The 15,217-nt window shown below is 41.1% G+C and overlaps 1 protein-coding gene and 1 non-coding gene across 9 annotated transcripts; one reads left to right on the forward strand and one right to left on the reverse strand.

Moving 5' to 3' along the window:
* The first annotated feature begins 1,181 nt into the window (after window positions 1–1,181).
* On the forward strand, window positions 1,182–15,214 carry zmynd8 (zinc finger, MYND-type containing 8). Of its 8 annotated transcripts, XM_077725851.1 has the most exons (24): window positions 1,182–1,243; window positions 2,648–2,819; window positions 2,948–3,050; window positions 3,149–3,278; window positions 7,764–7,828; window positions 8,200–8,339; window positions 8,872–9,093; window positions 9,229–9,342; window positions 9,665–9,730; window positions 9,931–10,023; window positions 10,125–10,212; window positions 10,287–10,342; window positions 10,432–10,509; window positions 10,587–10,702; window positions 10,790–11,265; window positions 11,342–11,476; window positions 11,548–11,703; window positions 11,783–12,265; window positions 12,903–13,313; window positions 13,411–13,550; window positions 13,663–13,743; window positions 13,810–13,888; window positions 14,281–14,520; window positions 14,589–15,214. In XM_077725851.1, the coding sequence occupies exons 5-24, from the start codon at window positions 7,804–7,806 to the stop codon at window positions 14,762–14,764; spliced, it is 3,375 nt and encodes a 1,124-aa protein (XP_077581977.1). In that variant the 5' UTR covers window positions 1,182–1,243; window positions 2,648–2,819; window positions 2,948–3,050; window positions 3,149–3,278; window positions 7,764–7,803; the 3' UTR covers window positions 14,765–15,214. The 8 variants fall into 8 exon arrangements, with proteins under 8 accessions (XP_077581977.1, XP_077581975.1, XP_077581981.1 ...); XM_077725849.1 differs by lacking the exons at window positions 2,948–3,050; window positions 3,149–3,278 and having other exon boundaries at window positions 2,648–2,900; XM_077725855.1 differs by lacking the exons at window positions 2,948–3,050; window positions 3,149–3,278 and having other exon boundaries at window positions 2,648–2,900; window positions 8,950–9,093.
* Window positions 2,353–2,425, reverse strand: trnat-ugu (transfer RNA threonine (anticodon UGU)). The gene has a single exon. It is a non-coding gene; the product is annotated as a tRNA-Thr (tRNA).
* Window positions 15,215–15,217: the final 3 nt, after the last annotated feature.

A 15,217-nucleotide genomic window follows, 5' to 3' on the forward strand; every position in this document is an offset into this window, starting at 1 on the left:
TTGCTGACATATTTTCATACAAAATCAAATTTGTAAATTGGTATTAGTATTTTTTTTTAAATTCCTATTGTGCCACACCTGTACCTTGTGAACACTGGAAAAAAATGGACATGTGAATAAGCCCAATACTTGTGATTCATCATACATAAATGACAGTTGTAGTACTGCACATTTTTGTGCACAATGAGTTGGATTTTTTTTCTCTCTAAATGAGCGAAGTTCAATGCCATGGTCGCATTGCAACAGTTAATGCAAAACATAGTCAGAACTGGTTTATCGGCTGTTCTGCTACATGATTTACGACACGCTTTGCAAGCAGTAACCATATGGAGAGTTTATCACAATGTCTTACCAAAGCAATTTAACCTTACATGAGTTTATATTGACTGCACAATGCAAAAGTTCTCTCTGTTAACCGGTTTTGTCTTTAAATAAATATTAAGTCATGATATCCATTGGTTAATAATTAAAAATAATGAAACTTTGTTGGTTTGTATACTTTGTTGCTGCTGTGATATTGGAGGAGAGGAGAGAGAGAGAGTCAATTACATTCCACAGAGAGCCACAGAGGGGCCATGAGGCCCCTGTTTGTGCCCCATCCCCCCACAAAACATGCAAAAATGACCTTCCCCCTTCGTGAGTGTGTGAGACACTTAATTCCATCCCCCTTCCTCATTCACTCCTGCTACTTTGAAAGGACAGGAGATAACAGTTTGAAAGGACAGGAGATAGCCCTATAATCATTAGTATTGTATTCAGATTGGTTTACCTGCAATAAGCTAGACAACATTCACACACAGGTTCAATAAATTTTCAGTCAAGAACAGCTAATTTTTTTTACCTAACAAATAAATTCTAAAGTCTGACAACTGAACTTCATTCGTTTTTTGTTTGTAATGCATTGTAAAATATAAGTACATGCTATTATTGTGCCATACACATTAGGTTACACCACACATTTTTTTATCTCAAGCACTCTTTTGATTATTAGATGATTTTCGAAAATATTTTATCTGCATCAATGTAAAAAAGACGAGTTTGGAATACGAAAACGGTGTTATTTTCCTTCAAAATTCTTGCTTTTGTTTATATAATGGCAATATGAGTAGTATAGAGTCGCAGTATGAACGCTTTTGCGGTGAATGGCTGGCGACAGCGCCCTCTTGAGGCTAATGTGAGGATTTCAGTCGCACAAGACAGATGCAGATGGCGTCTTCTCAAACTTGGCCCGGATAATCAAACGGTGAGAATACGATTAAAAACTAACACGCAATGAAAAATGCATGGAAATAGATTTTGTGAGTCCAAATGTATCATTCCTAATTTGCAACACGCCAGCAATGTGCGCTTTTATAGAGCGAAATTGTGGCATGACACCACTTGCGACTAACAAGAACGCGAGGCCTAGCTCATTCGTTATGTTAGGGGTAAAAAGCAGTGTAAAAAATGATAGATCTAATATTAATTCGTATACCAAGTGACCCCTTTTTCACCTATCAATATATTTTGAATTAGAATTAATGCAATGAGACGTTTCGTGTTTGCAAAAAATGCGACAGATGAAGCCTATTCATAACAATGCTAAGTTAAAAACTATCTAAAATGTCCAAATTACTGTCTAACTCCACCAGCTACGATTATTTTCACTCTAAAGCTTTAGAGAACGACTGAAAAAAACATTACTTTAAAATAGTATTATACACAAAAAGAGTAATAGATTATTAATATTATATGTTAATGATTTCTTTTTCATTTCATCAAGTACTTTCAGGCACCGCCCACAACTCTCATGGAATCACTGACGAATTCTTGATTTTAAGGCAAAACTTATTTTTGAGCTTTTATGGACAAAATGGGGCAGGCACAAACCTACCTGGTCGCTCATCATACCTATTACGGTTTATGAGCATTTTGGTCAATGACAATACACCCTAGACCTGCAGAACTTTGTGCATAGTTGATGGTTTCATTCATTCTATTAGTATCTTATAATAGATTAGATCATTTCTACACTGTTTGCATGAATAGCAAGCGTTAAACCTGTTAAACTTTGGATTTTACAACTCTTTATTTACCATTATTGGTTGAGGTCGATTGGTTGACACGTAAATTACGACCGGGACTGGTCAGCAATGACATTTCGCTTCTAGAAAGCATGCCGTTCAAGATAATAAATTGGATTTATTCAACTAATTTCACAGACTATGATGATGCACACCCTAGAATTGTGTTTTCAGCAATGCATTGCATTAATGCCATGAATTGTGAGCAATCGCCCATCTGGAATCGAACCTCCAAACCCGACGGCAAACTCCACTCCATCCTCTACTGCGATCAAGCCCTAAAACATTTAGGCCCCAGCGAGAATTGAACTCGCGACCCCTGGTTTACAAGACCAGTGCTCTAACCACTGAGCTATGAGGCCATTGCTGCCACATTTGTGACTGCCGCCATCACAAAGCGTGAAACCAGATTTGTCAGAGTCGGAAAAAAACCCCTCACATTTTCTTGATTGCATAACATAAGTGCAAGGGAGGATAGATTCCATTTACGTTGGGGGATGGGCCAATTTTGGCTCTGACGTACTATGGAAAGTCACTAAATTATCGAGCTGAACGGTGAGTAGTGTTTCACCCTTATCTTTCAGGGGTTCCGCCTCTCCGAGCCGAACAAAAGACAAGCAGCCAGGAAGTGTGGCAACCAATCAGCAGCTGTCTTACATTCTGCCAGCGTGTCGGTCCAGTCAGCATTTGCTTTTCATGCAAGCGGCACGTAGGAGAGCTGGCGGAGACTGTGAGCGTGGCTGTGCTCGGAGCAGGGTGAGGGCTGACAAGGCTGTCCTCCATGTTGTAATAAGCATTGACATATCACACAGAATTGTTAGGCATGCATCCAGAGAGGTAAGCCAAATTTTCATTATTTCACCATTATTACTCTGTCGTATCAGGTATCAGCCGTATATGAGCTGTTCCTTGAAAACTGGGGGAGGGGCAGGAAGATTTTGTCACAACACTATACTCAACTGAAACTGAAAAGATGATCCGAGCACGGTACCTCTATCAGACTATTGTTGTTTTTCTTATGCATGGCCCATCTGGGCCCCAACATCTCATCGTACTCTTCCTAAATATCCTTCTTTTCTTGTCAGGGGGGAAAAAAGAGGAATCTCTCTGACTAGCACTGGCTGTGTTGACATGGGCGCAAGGCCTGTTGAGGTATTCATATTGGGAGACACGGCCACCGTTGCAAAGAGGACAACCCACGGGAATTAACAGATGGTAAACGGACAGGCCAGCAAGTTGAATTTAGGTCTCAGACTGGCTCGGGAGTAAGATTGCCAGGCATTCATAGCAATTGTAGATCAAGCCAAGCTTTATGGGAGAAAAAAAACCACCCGACCATGTACGTACTTTCCTCGTTTGCAGAAAGTCAGTTTGCATTTACCGCATATTTCCCCTTTGACATTGTAACATGTCGTTCCCCAAGCTGCTCTGCCGTGTCAGGTTTAGTGTTGTAAAGTAGGTATAAATGATCGACAGACCTATCATGCCGGAACAGCTGAGGGATTGGCAAAAGTGGAATTGTGCGTACTGCCTCCAAGTGTATGTACTCTGCTGCCGAGTGTCAGCCATCTTAGAGAGCTTCCCCTTTCTGTCCCTCTGCTCCAAGCACACTGGTTACTTGTATCCAAGCAGGAGGGGAGCAGAAAGGAAGGATCTCCTTTGAATTGACACTGCAACGAAATCTCTTCATTTTCCAAAACCTGTCTGAAGAAAAACAGGTTTGGTAAAATCTTGTTTGTTTGTGCTGTAGATTTAGGTTGTTGTTTGCTTTCTGCGTGGAAGAATACGGTAAATCATACCGTGTGCTTTTTTAGCTCTTGTCTGACACTTGTTATGAGATTGTGCTCTACGTTTTTTGTTGTTGTTGCTGGCAATGACCTCGCTACAGACACTATGACCTGGTTTTGAAGACTTGGCTAATGCTTGACCTGAGTTTGAAATCATTCTCCATTGTCTGAATTTATGTTAGTTTCCTCTCAGTACGTATTTGGTTTCTGTGGTCACTTGCTTTTCTGGTATGAATTCTGCATTGTCTCAACTTTCGGCTCCGTTTTCTGGTTATAGACCTATTGACCCTATGACTTTGGGTTGCCCATTATCTAAATCTCCTCTCATCTCCTATAATCTCATTTTCTTAACTGCTTCATACTCATTAGGGTCGCGGGGGTGCTGGAGCCAATCCCAGCTGACTCAAGGCCAGAGGCCTGAATCGGTGGCCAGCCAATCGCAGGGCACAAGGAGATACACGCTCGCAGCCATACTTAGGGGCAATTTAGAGTGTCCAAACAGCCTACCATCCATGTTTTTGGAATGTGGGAGGAAACCCACACAGGCCCGGGGAGAACATGCAAACTCCAGACAGAACCTGGATTTGAACCCAGGACCCCAGAGCCAATAGGCCGAACGCGCTAACCATTCGCCCCACTGGGCCGCCTCGGATGGTCGTACATTTTTGCTTTCGATAAAATATTTATGTCGTTCCAGGATTGGAGGATATTTCACATACTGCCCTTCCGATTTAAAGCAATCCAAACACAAAATACTAAAAAAAGTAAATGCTATATGCATTTTTTTCTTTTGTCCATGCCAAATGAGCAAATTGGATCTCAAGAAAAGCTGTTCAATTGAAATTTATATGTCATTTATTAGGTCATATTTGTTTCATGGCTGTTTGATTTAATAGACTTAACATGTTCAATACAAATGATTAATCAAAGAACATTTGTCCCACAACTTCCATGTTAGGGTTAAACTCCAAGCTCTACTCTTGAGAAAAAGCTAACATTGCGTAAGACTTGCAAACTTGTTACCATTACGATGTCCAATACTGTTTATTTGCCAATTAAAATGTTACAATTGAGCTGTAATCTGAGCTAGGTCTTTGGTCATAATATAAAAAGGTAGTATAAAATAAAAAAAAATAAAAAGATAAACCCATAAATACCTTTACATAGCCCTCCTGCCTGCTTTTGTGTTTAATCGTGATTTTTTTAAGCAACAATGATGCTCACAATAACATTCCAAGCAAATAATTTCCTCTATGAAAAGGACAAACTTGAAAGGAAAAAAGCTGGGCTTGAGAATGAGATTTTTTTTAAAAATGTTTTCACTTGTGAGTCTAACCTATGATTTTTAAGTGCGGTCTTTGTGCAAATTCTTCCTGCAAATTAGCACCCAGGGGTCCCCCGTTCATTACATTAGACTGGTGCGACGTGGACTTGTTGTGTGTGTGGTTGAATTGGTTGAAGAGAGAGAGAGAAAGCCTCATCAAAATGGATGCCATATACCACAGAGAACACAGAGAGGAAGGAGGCAAGCTGATCTGCTCGCAGTCGAGCACATATACTGCATTTACATGTCTGATGAAAGGCACAGGGCCTTTTTTTCTGCACTAACGTGGCAAATGGGGACTTGGTTTGAAGGAATAGTGGAGGGAAGTCCTCTCTGCATTGCAGCAGTGAGGCTGAGGGGATCAAGAAGCAGAAAAGCAAGCGTATGTGGTACATTGAGCTCGGCATCCAATCAGGCACCTCGTAGTGGCGCTCAAACCAATCAGGCGGCTGCAGCCGAGGTTAAAGATTGACAATTGCAGAAGGAAGCAGCGGGGAGAGGAGGCCTTCTGGGATACTTGGAACCATCGTTTCCATCATTTCACAACGCCCTCTCTAATTCAAAACACTTAAAGAATAGGGTGAAGAATCATTATGTGAGTAAGAATGAAAGGCATGCTATGCTGTTGATTTCCTTCATTTGAAGCATGGATGTTATTATGGTGCTGTGAAGTGTGCAAGTGCTTGTACATGTGTTACCTTACCTGATGTATCATTCTCTGTTGCATAATATGTAGTTACAACTGGGTGTCATGTATTTTTTTCCTGACGTCGTCTGTTATTGTCGTAATCCTTAACAATGGGACGTTGCAGTGGTAGATTGTGTGAGTCTGACTGACCTGATGATGTGGTGGAAGGGGGGGTGGGAAGGCCATCATGCCTTTCCACTGCCCTCATGACTGCCTTTGTGTATGATCTGCGTTCACGGCAGACACATCATCACATCATTCTTCATCCTTGGTGATGGAGGACGGTGACGAGGAGGAGGAGGAGTAGAAAGAGGAGGATGGGTGAGAAGGGTTGTGATTGAAGAAGGTTATGAAAATGCTTTGCTCCATTGTCAGAGAGCTTGCAAACAACAATAGAAAAAAATTGCAACGAAGCATTGCCTGGTACTGGAAAATACTTGGCGGGATTTGAAACACTAGGTTTTACGTGCAAAATGAAGAAAATGGTCATATTTTGAAATGAAGTGACTAATGGGGGTCAATACATCTGTATTATGCTCTGAGTGTGTACACATTTATTTCTTAAAGGGACAGACATTGCCTACTATAAATTACATTCACGTGAATGACGGTTGCAAATTGAGAATTTTGTAGACCTTTAAAAGCAAAACATATGGACACCAGATTTAACCATGCATATAAACATTAATCAACTTAACACAGATGAATGTGTAGTGAGTATTAATGATGTCACGAGGAAAGGGAGGAAATTTGGAATACTATCATTTGATTGGCTAACATAGTGCTGACGTTAATAAAATGTCTGCGCACACAGAGTGACCACCTCCTGCAATTTTTGGCTTTTATTTACATTTCTTTTCACTAGTACACATCAGGAAAATTGAATTGTGTGTTATTTTTTGGTATATATGGTGTTTTCTATCTCTCTAAGTATTGTCATCATAAAGTTTGTCATGGTATTATCAGAAACACACAAACTGGACATATGTAATAATAATGTGAATTATCGTTAGGTCAAATTAAAGAAACATCATGCAAAGGCAAAAACAAAGAGCTGAGAATGACCAAATACTTCCCATTTATGAAATGTGAGCTGATTTCGTCACATTCCTTTTGAAACACCTTGCATAAAGCGAAAGAGGCATTAATGATTGATAAAATTCCCAAAATTGGTATTAGAGGTATTAGAAAGTCGAACATGTTACATCAGAAGCAACTATGGCAATGGCGTCGTTTGTCTACTGTACATTTTGAAGCCTTAAATTAACTAGAAGCGGTTCTGTGGCTTTTCCATTTGTGTGATCAAAGCATGTGCTGTACTTGTGTAATTTGCTTACAGACAGACAAGCATGGACATGAATATAAAGTATTGTTAGTCCTCCTTATAACTAGTATTTTTCGAATTATTCAACATTTCCGATTGAATGAAACAGTTTTTTTTATAATAATGGGTAAAAAAAAGCCATTTGACATTTTTCCTTTTAAACTTGTTACACTTCATTACACCATGAAAGAACGCTATAATTTTGCCGAAAGGTTCTATTCCCGATTTAAGCACAATTTATTTTCGAATGCAGTAAGTTAATGAAGTCCGCAGAGCCTATTTTCCTTCGTGTTTAGCCAAATTGGTTCAGGAATACAACCTGCAATGTACAGCGGGGTGATTTTTATTTATTTATTAAAATTGGGGTTCCATTTGAGCGCATTGTACGGGCATAAAGATTTTCTTGTGTTTTGTGAAGTTGCCAATACAATTGCAACCTGGTACATAAGCATTACTATATGCACATCTTGGAAATTCTTTCAAAATAATGGATTCAATATTTCAAGTTGTAACATGTGCATTGGATTTTTTTCTTAGTTAGTGATGTGAATTAACTGAAATTCTTTGTCTACGCCAGTTTGGTAGAGGACGTCAAGTCTGACAGTCACAAGGAGGCAATGGAAAGCTCAACACGGAGCAAAGGTAAGAATAAATGATATATTTTATACTCTGAAAGTTTTATGCTGCTTTCATTTTGATAGGCTGATGTGTATGAGCTTGTGTTCATTTGAATTTAGAGTTGATGACAGTTTTCAGAGGCTTACATTGACATGAAGTTCATCTTACCTTATCACTTTTGGTTGTTTCATTTCCAGATATACTTGCCTACATCAATAAAAATTCTAAATCTGGAACATATGTTAAATTGACAAAGTCTTCACAAGTGCCTGATCATCAATGATCACTGATTAATCATATCTGATAGTACATATTTCAGAAATAGACACATGTTGTGTTATTTCAGACCTGTTTGTGACCTTAAATTCATATTAAAGTGTCGTTTGTGATGGTAGATTCAACAGAGCGGCCAGCCCAGAAACGAAAGATTCCAAGTCCCTGTCACTCATCAAATGGTCACTCTTCAAATGATACCTCACCCAGCCCAGTCAAAAAGAAGAAGAAACCAGGTGCAGTTAGCAGCAGCAAAGACCAGGTAAAAAGAAAAGAAAATAGCTTCCTTGTGGTATTATTACACAAATGGGAAGTCTATCATTCAATCCTATGTTAAATGTTTTTTAAAAAATCACCCATGAAGCTATGTTGCTCAGCAGATAACCCTTTAAACCTAACCTCAAATAAAGTGAAAAAAAAATTAGTTCAAGAAAAATAATACCAGAAAAAAAGATGAGCTGGGTTTTTGGGGGGGAAATTTTAGCTGTTCAACAAAATGTAGATGCAACAAAATAACTTGTATATAATAATGAGATTTGTAGCCACCTAAGTCAACTCAATCCATTTGGCCGACGCACCACCCGGCCTCCCTCATTTGCAACGCATTCAAAAGACAATATATAATATACTGTACATATTTTGACCGCCTACTTTGGATGACCCTGACAGATGTAGCAGCATTGTCCCCCTCTTTTTGTTGTCATTGTGCATGAATGCCTGCCTGCCTTCGTTCAACTTGGCCTGATTTTGACCTTCCCCTCCCCTTTTTGTGTTTTCTCTTGCCTGCATTCCAGTCAGAACTAAGACACGGTCCCTTTTACTATGTGAAGCAGCCGGCACTCACCACAGATCCTGTTGATGTTGTACCGCAGGATGGCAGGAATGACTTCTATTGCTGGTTGTGCCACCGTGAGGGTCAGGTGCTCTGCTGTGAGCTCTGCCCAAGGGTATACCACGCCAAGTGCCTCAAACTACCGGACGAGCCTGAGGGTGACTGGTTCTGTCCGGAGTGCGAGGTGGGAACCTTGTGAGGGTATCAGGAAAAAAAACAACAACAAAAAATTCATTGAATTGTTACGTTTGTGAAGCTGTTGACAGGAGCTCTTTTCCTTTCTGTGTTTTTTATTATTATTATTATTTTTTTTTTTTAGAGAATAACAGTTGCTGAATGTATAGAGACCCAGAGCAAAGCCATGATGATGCTAACTATAGACCAGCTGTCTTACCTACTAAAATTTGCTCTTCAGAAGATGAAACAACCAGGTGTAAGTATCCTAATATCACAGTCTCTTGGTTTCTGTCACCTTATAATATAAAAAAAGTAAAGTTATTTTGGCAAGTCAGCGTAGGGCGCTTATGGCAGCAAATCAAGAGCTTTTTTTTAACAGTCATTATGTTCTCATCAGCTGCTCCCCCTTGAACCTGCCTTCTATTGGTCTAGCATGAGATGTTAATTATTTGCATGTGGAAATAACCTCACGTGACTCATCTAACATACCCAAATTGAGCCTGTCATGGTGGGGAACCATGAAAGTAAACATACAAGCTGGTGGTGAGGATACAGCTGCCCCTTTCGCTCTCTTTCAGGATCATCCCCGCTTGTCATCTCGCTCTCCCCATGCAGCTTCCACGCAGAGAAAGACTTTTAATTGGGTAATAATTACTCCACTAACAAGTCCCTGTCTTGATTATTTTTCCTTCACTGGTTGTGCTCCTTCTGATTGATGCAGCTTATAGATGATTTAGTAATCGCATGAAGTGCTCATCTGCTAAACTAGGGAAGGATTTATTGGAAATGTGCTGCTTTTTCAACTGAACCTATACTCCTCTTATCTTTTCCTCCATTTTTAAAGACTGAGCTCTTCCTGAAGCCCGTTTCTCTTGATCAACATCCAGATTATGCCGAATATATCTTTCACCCAATGGATCTTTGCACTCTTGAAAAGGTAAAAAGTTGTCCATGTTTTTTTTCCAGCTGGAGTTTTCGTATTTTGCATTGTTGCACAACTTTCATATTAAAAAAACATGTTTTCACTTCCCAACACAGAACATTAAAAAGAAAATGTATGGCTGCACAGAAGCCTTCTTGGCGGATGTTAAGTGGATTTTGCATAACTGCATTATTTACAATGGAGGTATGTTGGCGTTTCTGGTCTCTATATTTTAGTTTTTTACTCTTCTGGACTGGAAATAGTTCTCTCTTTTTTAGGCAACCACAAGCTAACAGCGACAGCTAAGGTTATTGTCAAGATCTGTGAACATGAGGTGAATATGCGGTCTGTGTCATATTCTGTAGTGGGGAGATTCGAGTTCGTAGGTTGATTTGGGAGTCGTAAATTCCTCTCTCTTTTCAGATGAATGAGATTGAAGTCTGTCCTGAATGTTATCTGTCCGCTTGCCAAAAGAGAGACAATTGGTTCTGTGAACCATGTGTAAGTAGACTTAAAGCTTGATTTGCCTGCAAACGCACAAGTAAATGCTCAGTTTTTGCTATTTTGTGTGTCTAAAGGGTAACCCTCACCCTCTAGTTTGGGCTAAATTGAAAGGGTTTCCCTTTTGGCCTGCTAAAGCCCTACGTGACAAAGATGGCCAAGTGGACGCTCGCTTCTTTGGTCAGCACGACAGGTGCTTCCCATACTTTTTGTCCATTCTCTAAATATACTTCTACTATATCACTCACAGTGCATATAAAGACATCTTTTTATCCTCCAGGGCTTGGGTACCTTTAAATAACTGTTACCTCATGTCCAAAGAGATTCCATTCTCTGTAAAGAAGACCAAAAGCATCTTCAACAGTGCTATGCAAGAGATGGAAGTCTACGTGGAGAACATGAGGAAGAAATTTGGCGTCTTTAACTACGCCCCATTCAGGACACCCTACACTCATGACAACAACTTTCAAATGCTGCAAGACCCCTCCGATCCTTCGTCTAACCTTTTAAAGCCTGAGAAACAAGAGAAACTCAAGTTGAGCTTCGACATGACTGCTTCGCCAAAGATCTCACTGACCAGGACACTGTTGCCTGGCGTGGGAGGGATGGCGACAGGCCGTCGGTTGCCTCTCAGTGATGTTCCTCGCTCTCCCATGAGCACCAACTCTTCGGCGCATACGGGTTCAGACGGGGAGGATACGGCTGATAAGTCCCTAATAAAGGGAAGCCTCGGAGAAGAGTCGGTGAGCTCTACAGGTAGTGTGGCTTTCATTTCATTGGATTGAAAATAGAATGGCGCCATCTCGTTAATCCAGTCAAAACATCCGTACAGTATCACCGGCTCATCCTCGATCAAGTCAAGCCGACAACTTATTGGACAGCCCCAAAGCATTATATTCGCAAGCCCCCGGCAACAGCAAGCAAGAGAAGACGCAGCTGACAGGAAGTATTTTGAACCTTAATTTAGGTGAATCACTTTGTAACATTCATTGTTTTGGTGAAGTTACCGAGTGTCATTAAACGAGGAAGTTATTCCAGATCGGAGTAAAGCTGAAATGGATCTGAAAGAACTCAGCGAAACGGTTCTCCAGAAGCAAGGGCCCGCCCCCGTGGTCGCCAATCCGAAAAGGCAGCTCAAGAGCCGTTTCCAGATGAACTTGGACAAAACCATTGAAAGCTGTAAAGCACAACTCGGTCAGTAGATGTTCCGTTGCATATCCGCCAATAATATACGGTGTTTTTTTAATAGCCATTTGTTCATATCATTTGGCAGGTATCAATGAGATTTCTTCGCCGGTGTGCAAAGAGGAGGATTCCGAGGACTCCGAGGGAAAATCGGACTCGAGTGACACCGAGTACGCCAGTGACGAGGGACCAAAGAGGGAAGATTCTCAGGAGACGGCACCCTCTGAGGAGCTCCACAACGAACGTAGAGAGCAGGACCGGTCACCTTCGATCCAGGAAGACAAAGCAAATGCGCCTCCGTCATCGGAGCCCGCAGAATTGGACACGACCTCAGAAGAAAAAGTTCCAGAGAAAGAGAGTCCAGAGAACAACAAATCCTCCCCACCTCTGGCTCTCCCCAGAGAGAAAGGAGAGGTGAGAGAAGATTTGAAGCATCAGTTGCCTGCGGAGGATTCGGACTCGGAAAGGGAGCTGGTTATTGACCTTGGGGAGGAGCAGGGTAAAAAGGACAAGAAGAGACGTAGAAAAGACAACACTAATGTTAAAGGGGCATCTGCTAGTAAACCTGAAGGTAAGATGATGTGTGTGTGTGTGTGTGTGTTGTGGGATATCAACATTTATGAAGTTTATACAATATTCACCATACTTGAATATGCCAGTCAGACACACACTACATTTAGGGACAGCCCACAAAACACAATACGCAGCAAACCTAGGACACAGGGCACAAATGTAAGGAATGGGGAGGCCAGGCATGTTAAACTCAAAATGTTTAACATCCTCAGAATAAAGTAGTACACAAAGATTCAGTATCAAAACACAACTTAGAATCTGGTGCAAGGCTTGGACAGGGTCACAGAAACACATGTGACTTTGACAAGAATGCAAAAAGGAATGTACAAACACATACATCGGAGGATAAAACTATGAAAAACAGGTGCGTGCCTGATTGGTACACACACAATCAGTCGGCAACAACGGGTGAAATCAATCGGCAATCACAATCACACAGGCAACCCCATTTGATACATTACTTTCACTATTTTTAAGATAGGTGAACCAGAGTTTTTTTTTACATTAAATGTCGCAGATATAAGGTCTGTGTGACCTCAAAACTGCATTTGGCAAGTTTTTTGTGTGTGTCATTAACTTTGCTTAGAACGCAGCCTAGTGAATTAACGAATTGGCCAATCTGTTTCTTCTTGCAGGTAAATCTCTCACCCCTCCAACGTTCCCATCTCAAAACAGCACAACCCCTTCCACACCGTCCAGCGTGGCCTCGCAATCCCCCATGGCCATTCCCGTCACCATGATCTCCCTCCCGGCACCTTCTGCCTCAAACGTCAGCCTGGCCACCGTCTCCAACGCCCCCGCGACTCCGCCCTCGTCCTCCTCCTCCTCTTCGGCCTCGACCACCCCGGCCTTAAAGAAACAGCGTCCTCTACTGCCTCGAGAAACCGTACCGGCAACTCAGAGCTCCGCCGCGTGGAATCCCAACGCCAAGCTCCAAAACGGCTCACAGAAATGGCGTCAGCAGCCGCAAAGTCAAACATTGTCACCACAAGCGTCGGAAAACAGCTCGGGAAATGCACGTTATCAGACCAGAAAGTCAATTAAAGGTAGATGAGGTTAAAACCGTCCTCGACACAAGAAAATTACCATCTGAAGTATTAAAATATCAATTTTTTTGTTTGTGTATTTCGTCGAGTACATTAGCAGTCACCCTGGTGTCCAGCTGTCCCACCTCGGCATCAGGTTTAAGCTCATCATCTCCATCCTCATCCGTGGAAGCGGAACAGTACCTCTCACCGGCCTCGGCAGATGTTGCTGCTGATATTGCAAAATATACCAACAAAGTGAGCTGGTTTCATCCAGTTTTAACGGTCGTGTGTTATACAGCAACACTGCTGGATGACAATTTTCAGTTAAGGATATTTAAGTGTATAACAAGATTTTTTTTTTTTTTAGATAATGGATACTATCAAAGGAACTGTGACTGAAATCTATAGTGACCTCTCCAAGAGCACGTCGGGAAATACGATTTCCGAGGTATTCTTTTGCATGGTTCACGTCGCTTTTAGACATTTGTTTAAAAGTTGTTTGTGTTTTCTTTAGATGAAACGACTAAGAATTGAAATTGAAAAACTACAGTGGTTGCATCAGCAAGAGTTGTCGGAGATGAAGCACAATCTTGGTAAGGACTTTGTTGGCACCCTGGCAGTTTTCAAGTGCTGATTTAAAATGTACTATATGCTACGTAATTTTTTTACCAAAGATTTATTCAGGTTATAAAAAGTCTCAAATTGCCTCATCTTGCTGTAGTAGGGTTGAAGAAATTGCATGGTATTGTGTTCTAGAATTGTTCCAACATTTTAGGAGGTATTTTATTTCAAAATTCGCTTCAAAATTTAGCCCTGAAGGAGATAAATATATCAAATGTGGTATACCCACAATAATAACCTGGGACACCTTTCTACAAGTGCATCACATATATTGCATTGAACAATTGTACTTAACAGTTTGGCTGGTAAACCTACATTTTCCCCTTGTAAGTTAAAAAATAATGTGGACGTCTGCCTATCTTAGAGCTTACGATGGCTGAGATGAGGCAAAGTCTGGAGCAAGAACGAGAGCGCTTGGTGGCAGAAGTGAAGAAACAGACCGAGCAGGAGAAGCAGCAAGCAATAGATGAAACAAAGAAGAAACAATGGTGCGCCAACTGCAGAAAAGAGGCCATCTTTTACTGCTGCTGGAACACTAGCTACTGCGATTATCCGTGTCAGCAGGCCCACTGGCCAGAACACATGAAGTCCTGCACTCAGTCAGGTAAGAGTTGTTTGCACTGAACCAGAACTGGAGTATCCCGTTTTTCAAAATATGACTTTGTTTTCTAGCCACAGCGCCACAGCAAGAACCCGAGGCGGAGTCGGCGGCAGACTTGTCAAACAAAGGAGCGGGGCAGGGTAACTGTGGACCAAACACTCTCCGAGAAACACCCATCTCTGCCGCATTAAATAAAGACTGTGACACAGAAACCAGCAATGACAACGCTGCAGTCAGTGCAACCTAACTGTGTGAAATATGCTGTGTTTTTTCATTGACTAAATTGATATATGTACAGTATTTGTTCTATATGCTCTGTTAAAGTAACTGTATTCAAAATATCTTTTATTTATTGTGGGGTTTTTCAATGTACCAGGTCAAGTCTACAGTGTTCTTTTCTTGTTTTGAATGTGAAATTAGGACAGAGGGCAGTCACCGAGAAAATGTGCACTACCTGTCAGGCCATATTCAAAGCACTCTTTTTAGCCAGTCGTTTTAAAGAGCATGCACATGAAATTTGGTCTCAAAGACAACTGTTGTACTGTCGAAAATGACAAATGAAACGCATATAATGGACCATTTCAACATTTATCGGTACTATAAACCCATCTGTAAAGTTCACATTCCATATGTTTAATTGACTTTGGTTGCCTGCTGTATTCCATACTCAAAGAAAAAAAGATGTTTTCAAATTGTTGTT

The sequence above is a fragment of the Stigmatopora nigra genome, chromosome 10 (genome assembly GCF_051989575.1).
Source record: "Stigmatopora nigra isolate UIUO_SnigA chromosome 10, RoL_Snig_1.1, whole genome shotgun sequence".
Taxonomy (NCBI): domain Eukaryota; kingdom Metazoa; phylum Chordata; class Actinopteri; order Syngnathiformes; family Syngnathidae; genus Stigmatopora; species Stigmatopora nigra.

Bases quoted from the DNA above. Each gene is read 5' to 3' on its own strand.
- zmynd8 (XM_077725849.1), top strand. The intron at 10,213-10,286 runs GTATGTTGGCGT...TCTCTTTTTTAG, and splicing joins CTGCATTATTTACAATGGAG to GCAACCACAAGCTAACAGCG. The intron at 13,551-13,662 runs GTGAGCTGGTTT...TTTTTTTTTTAG, and splicing joins TTGCAAAATATACCAACAAA to ATAATGGATACTATCAAAGG.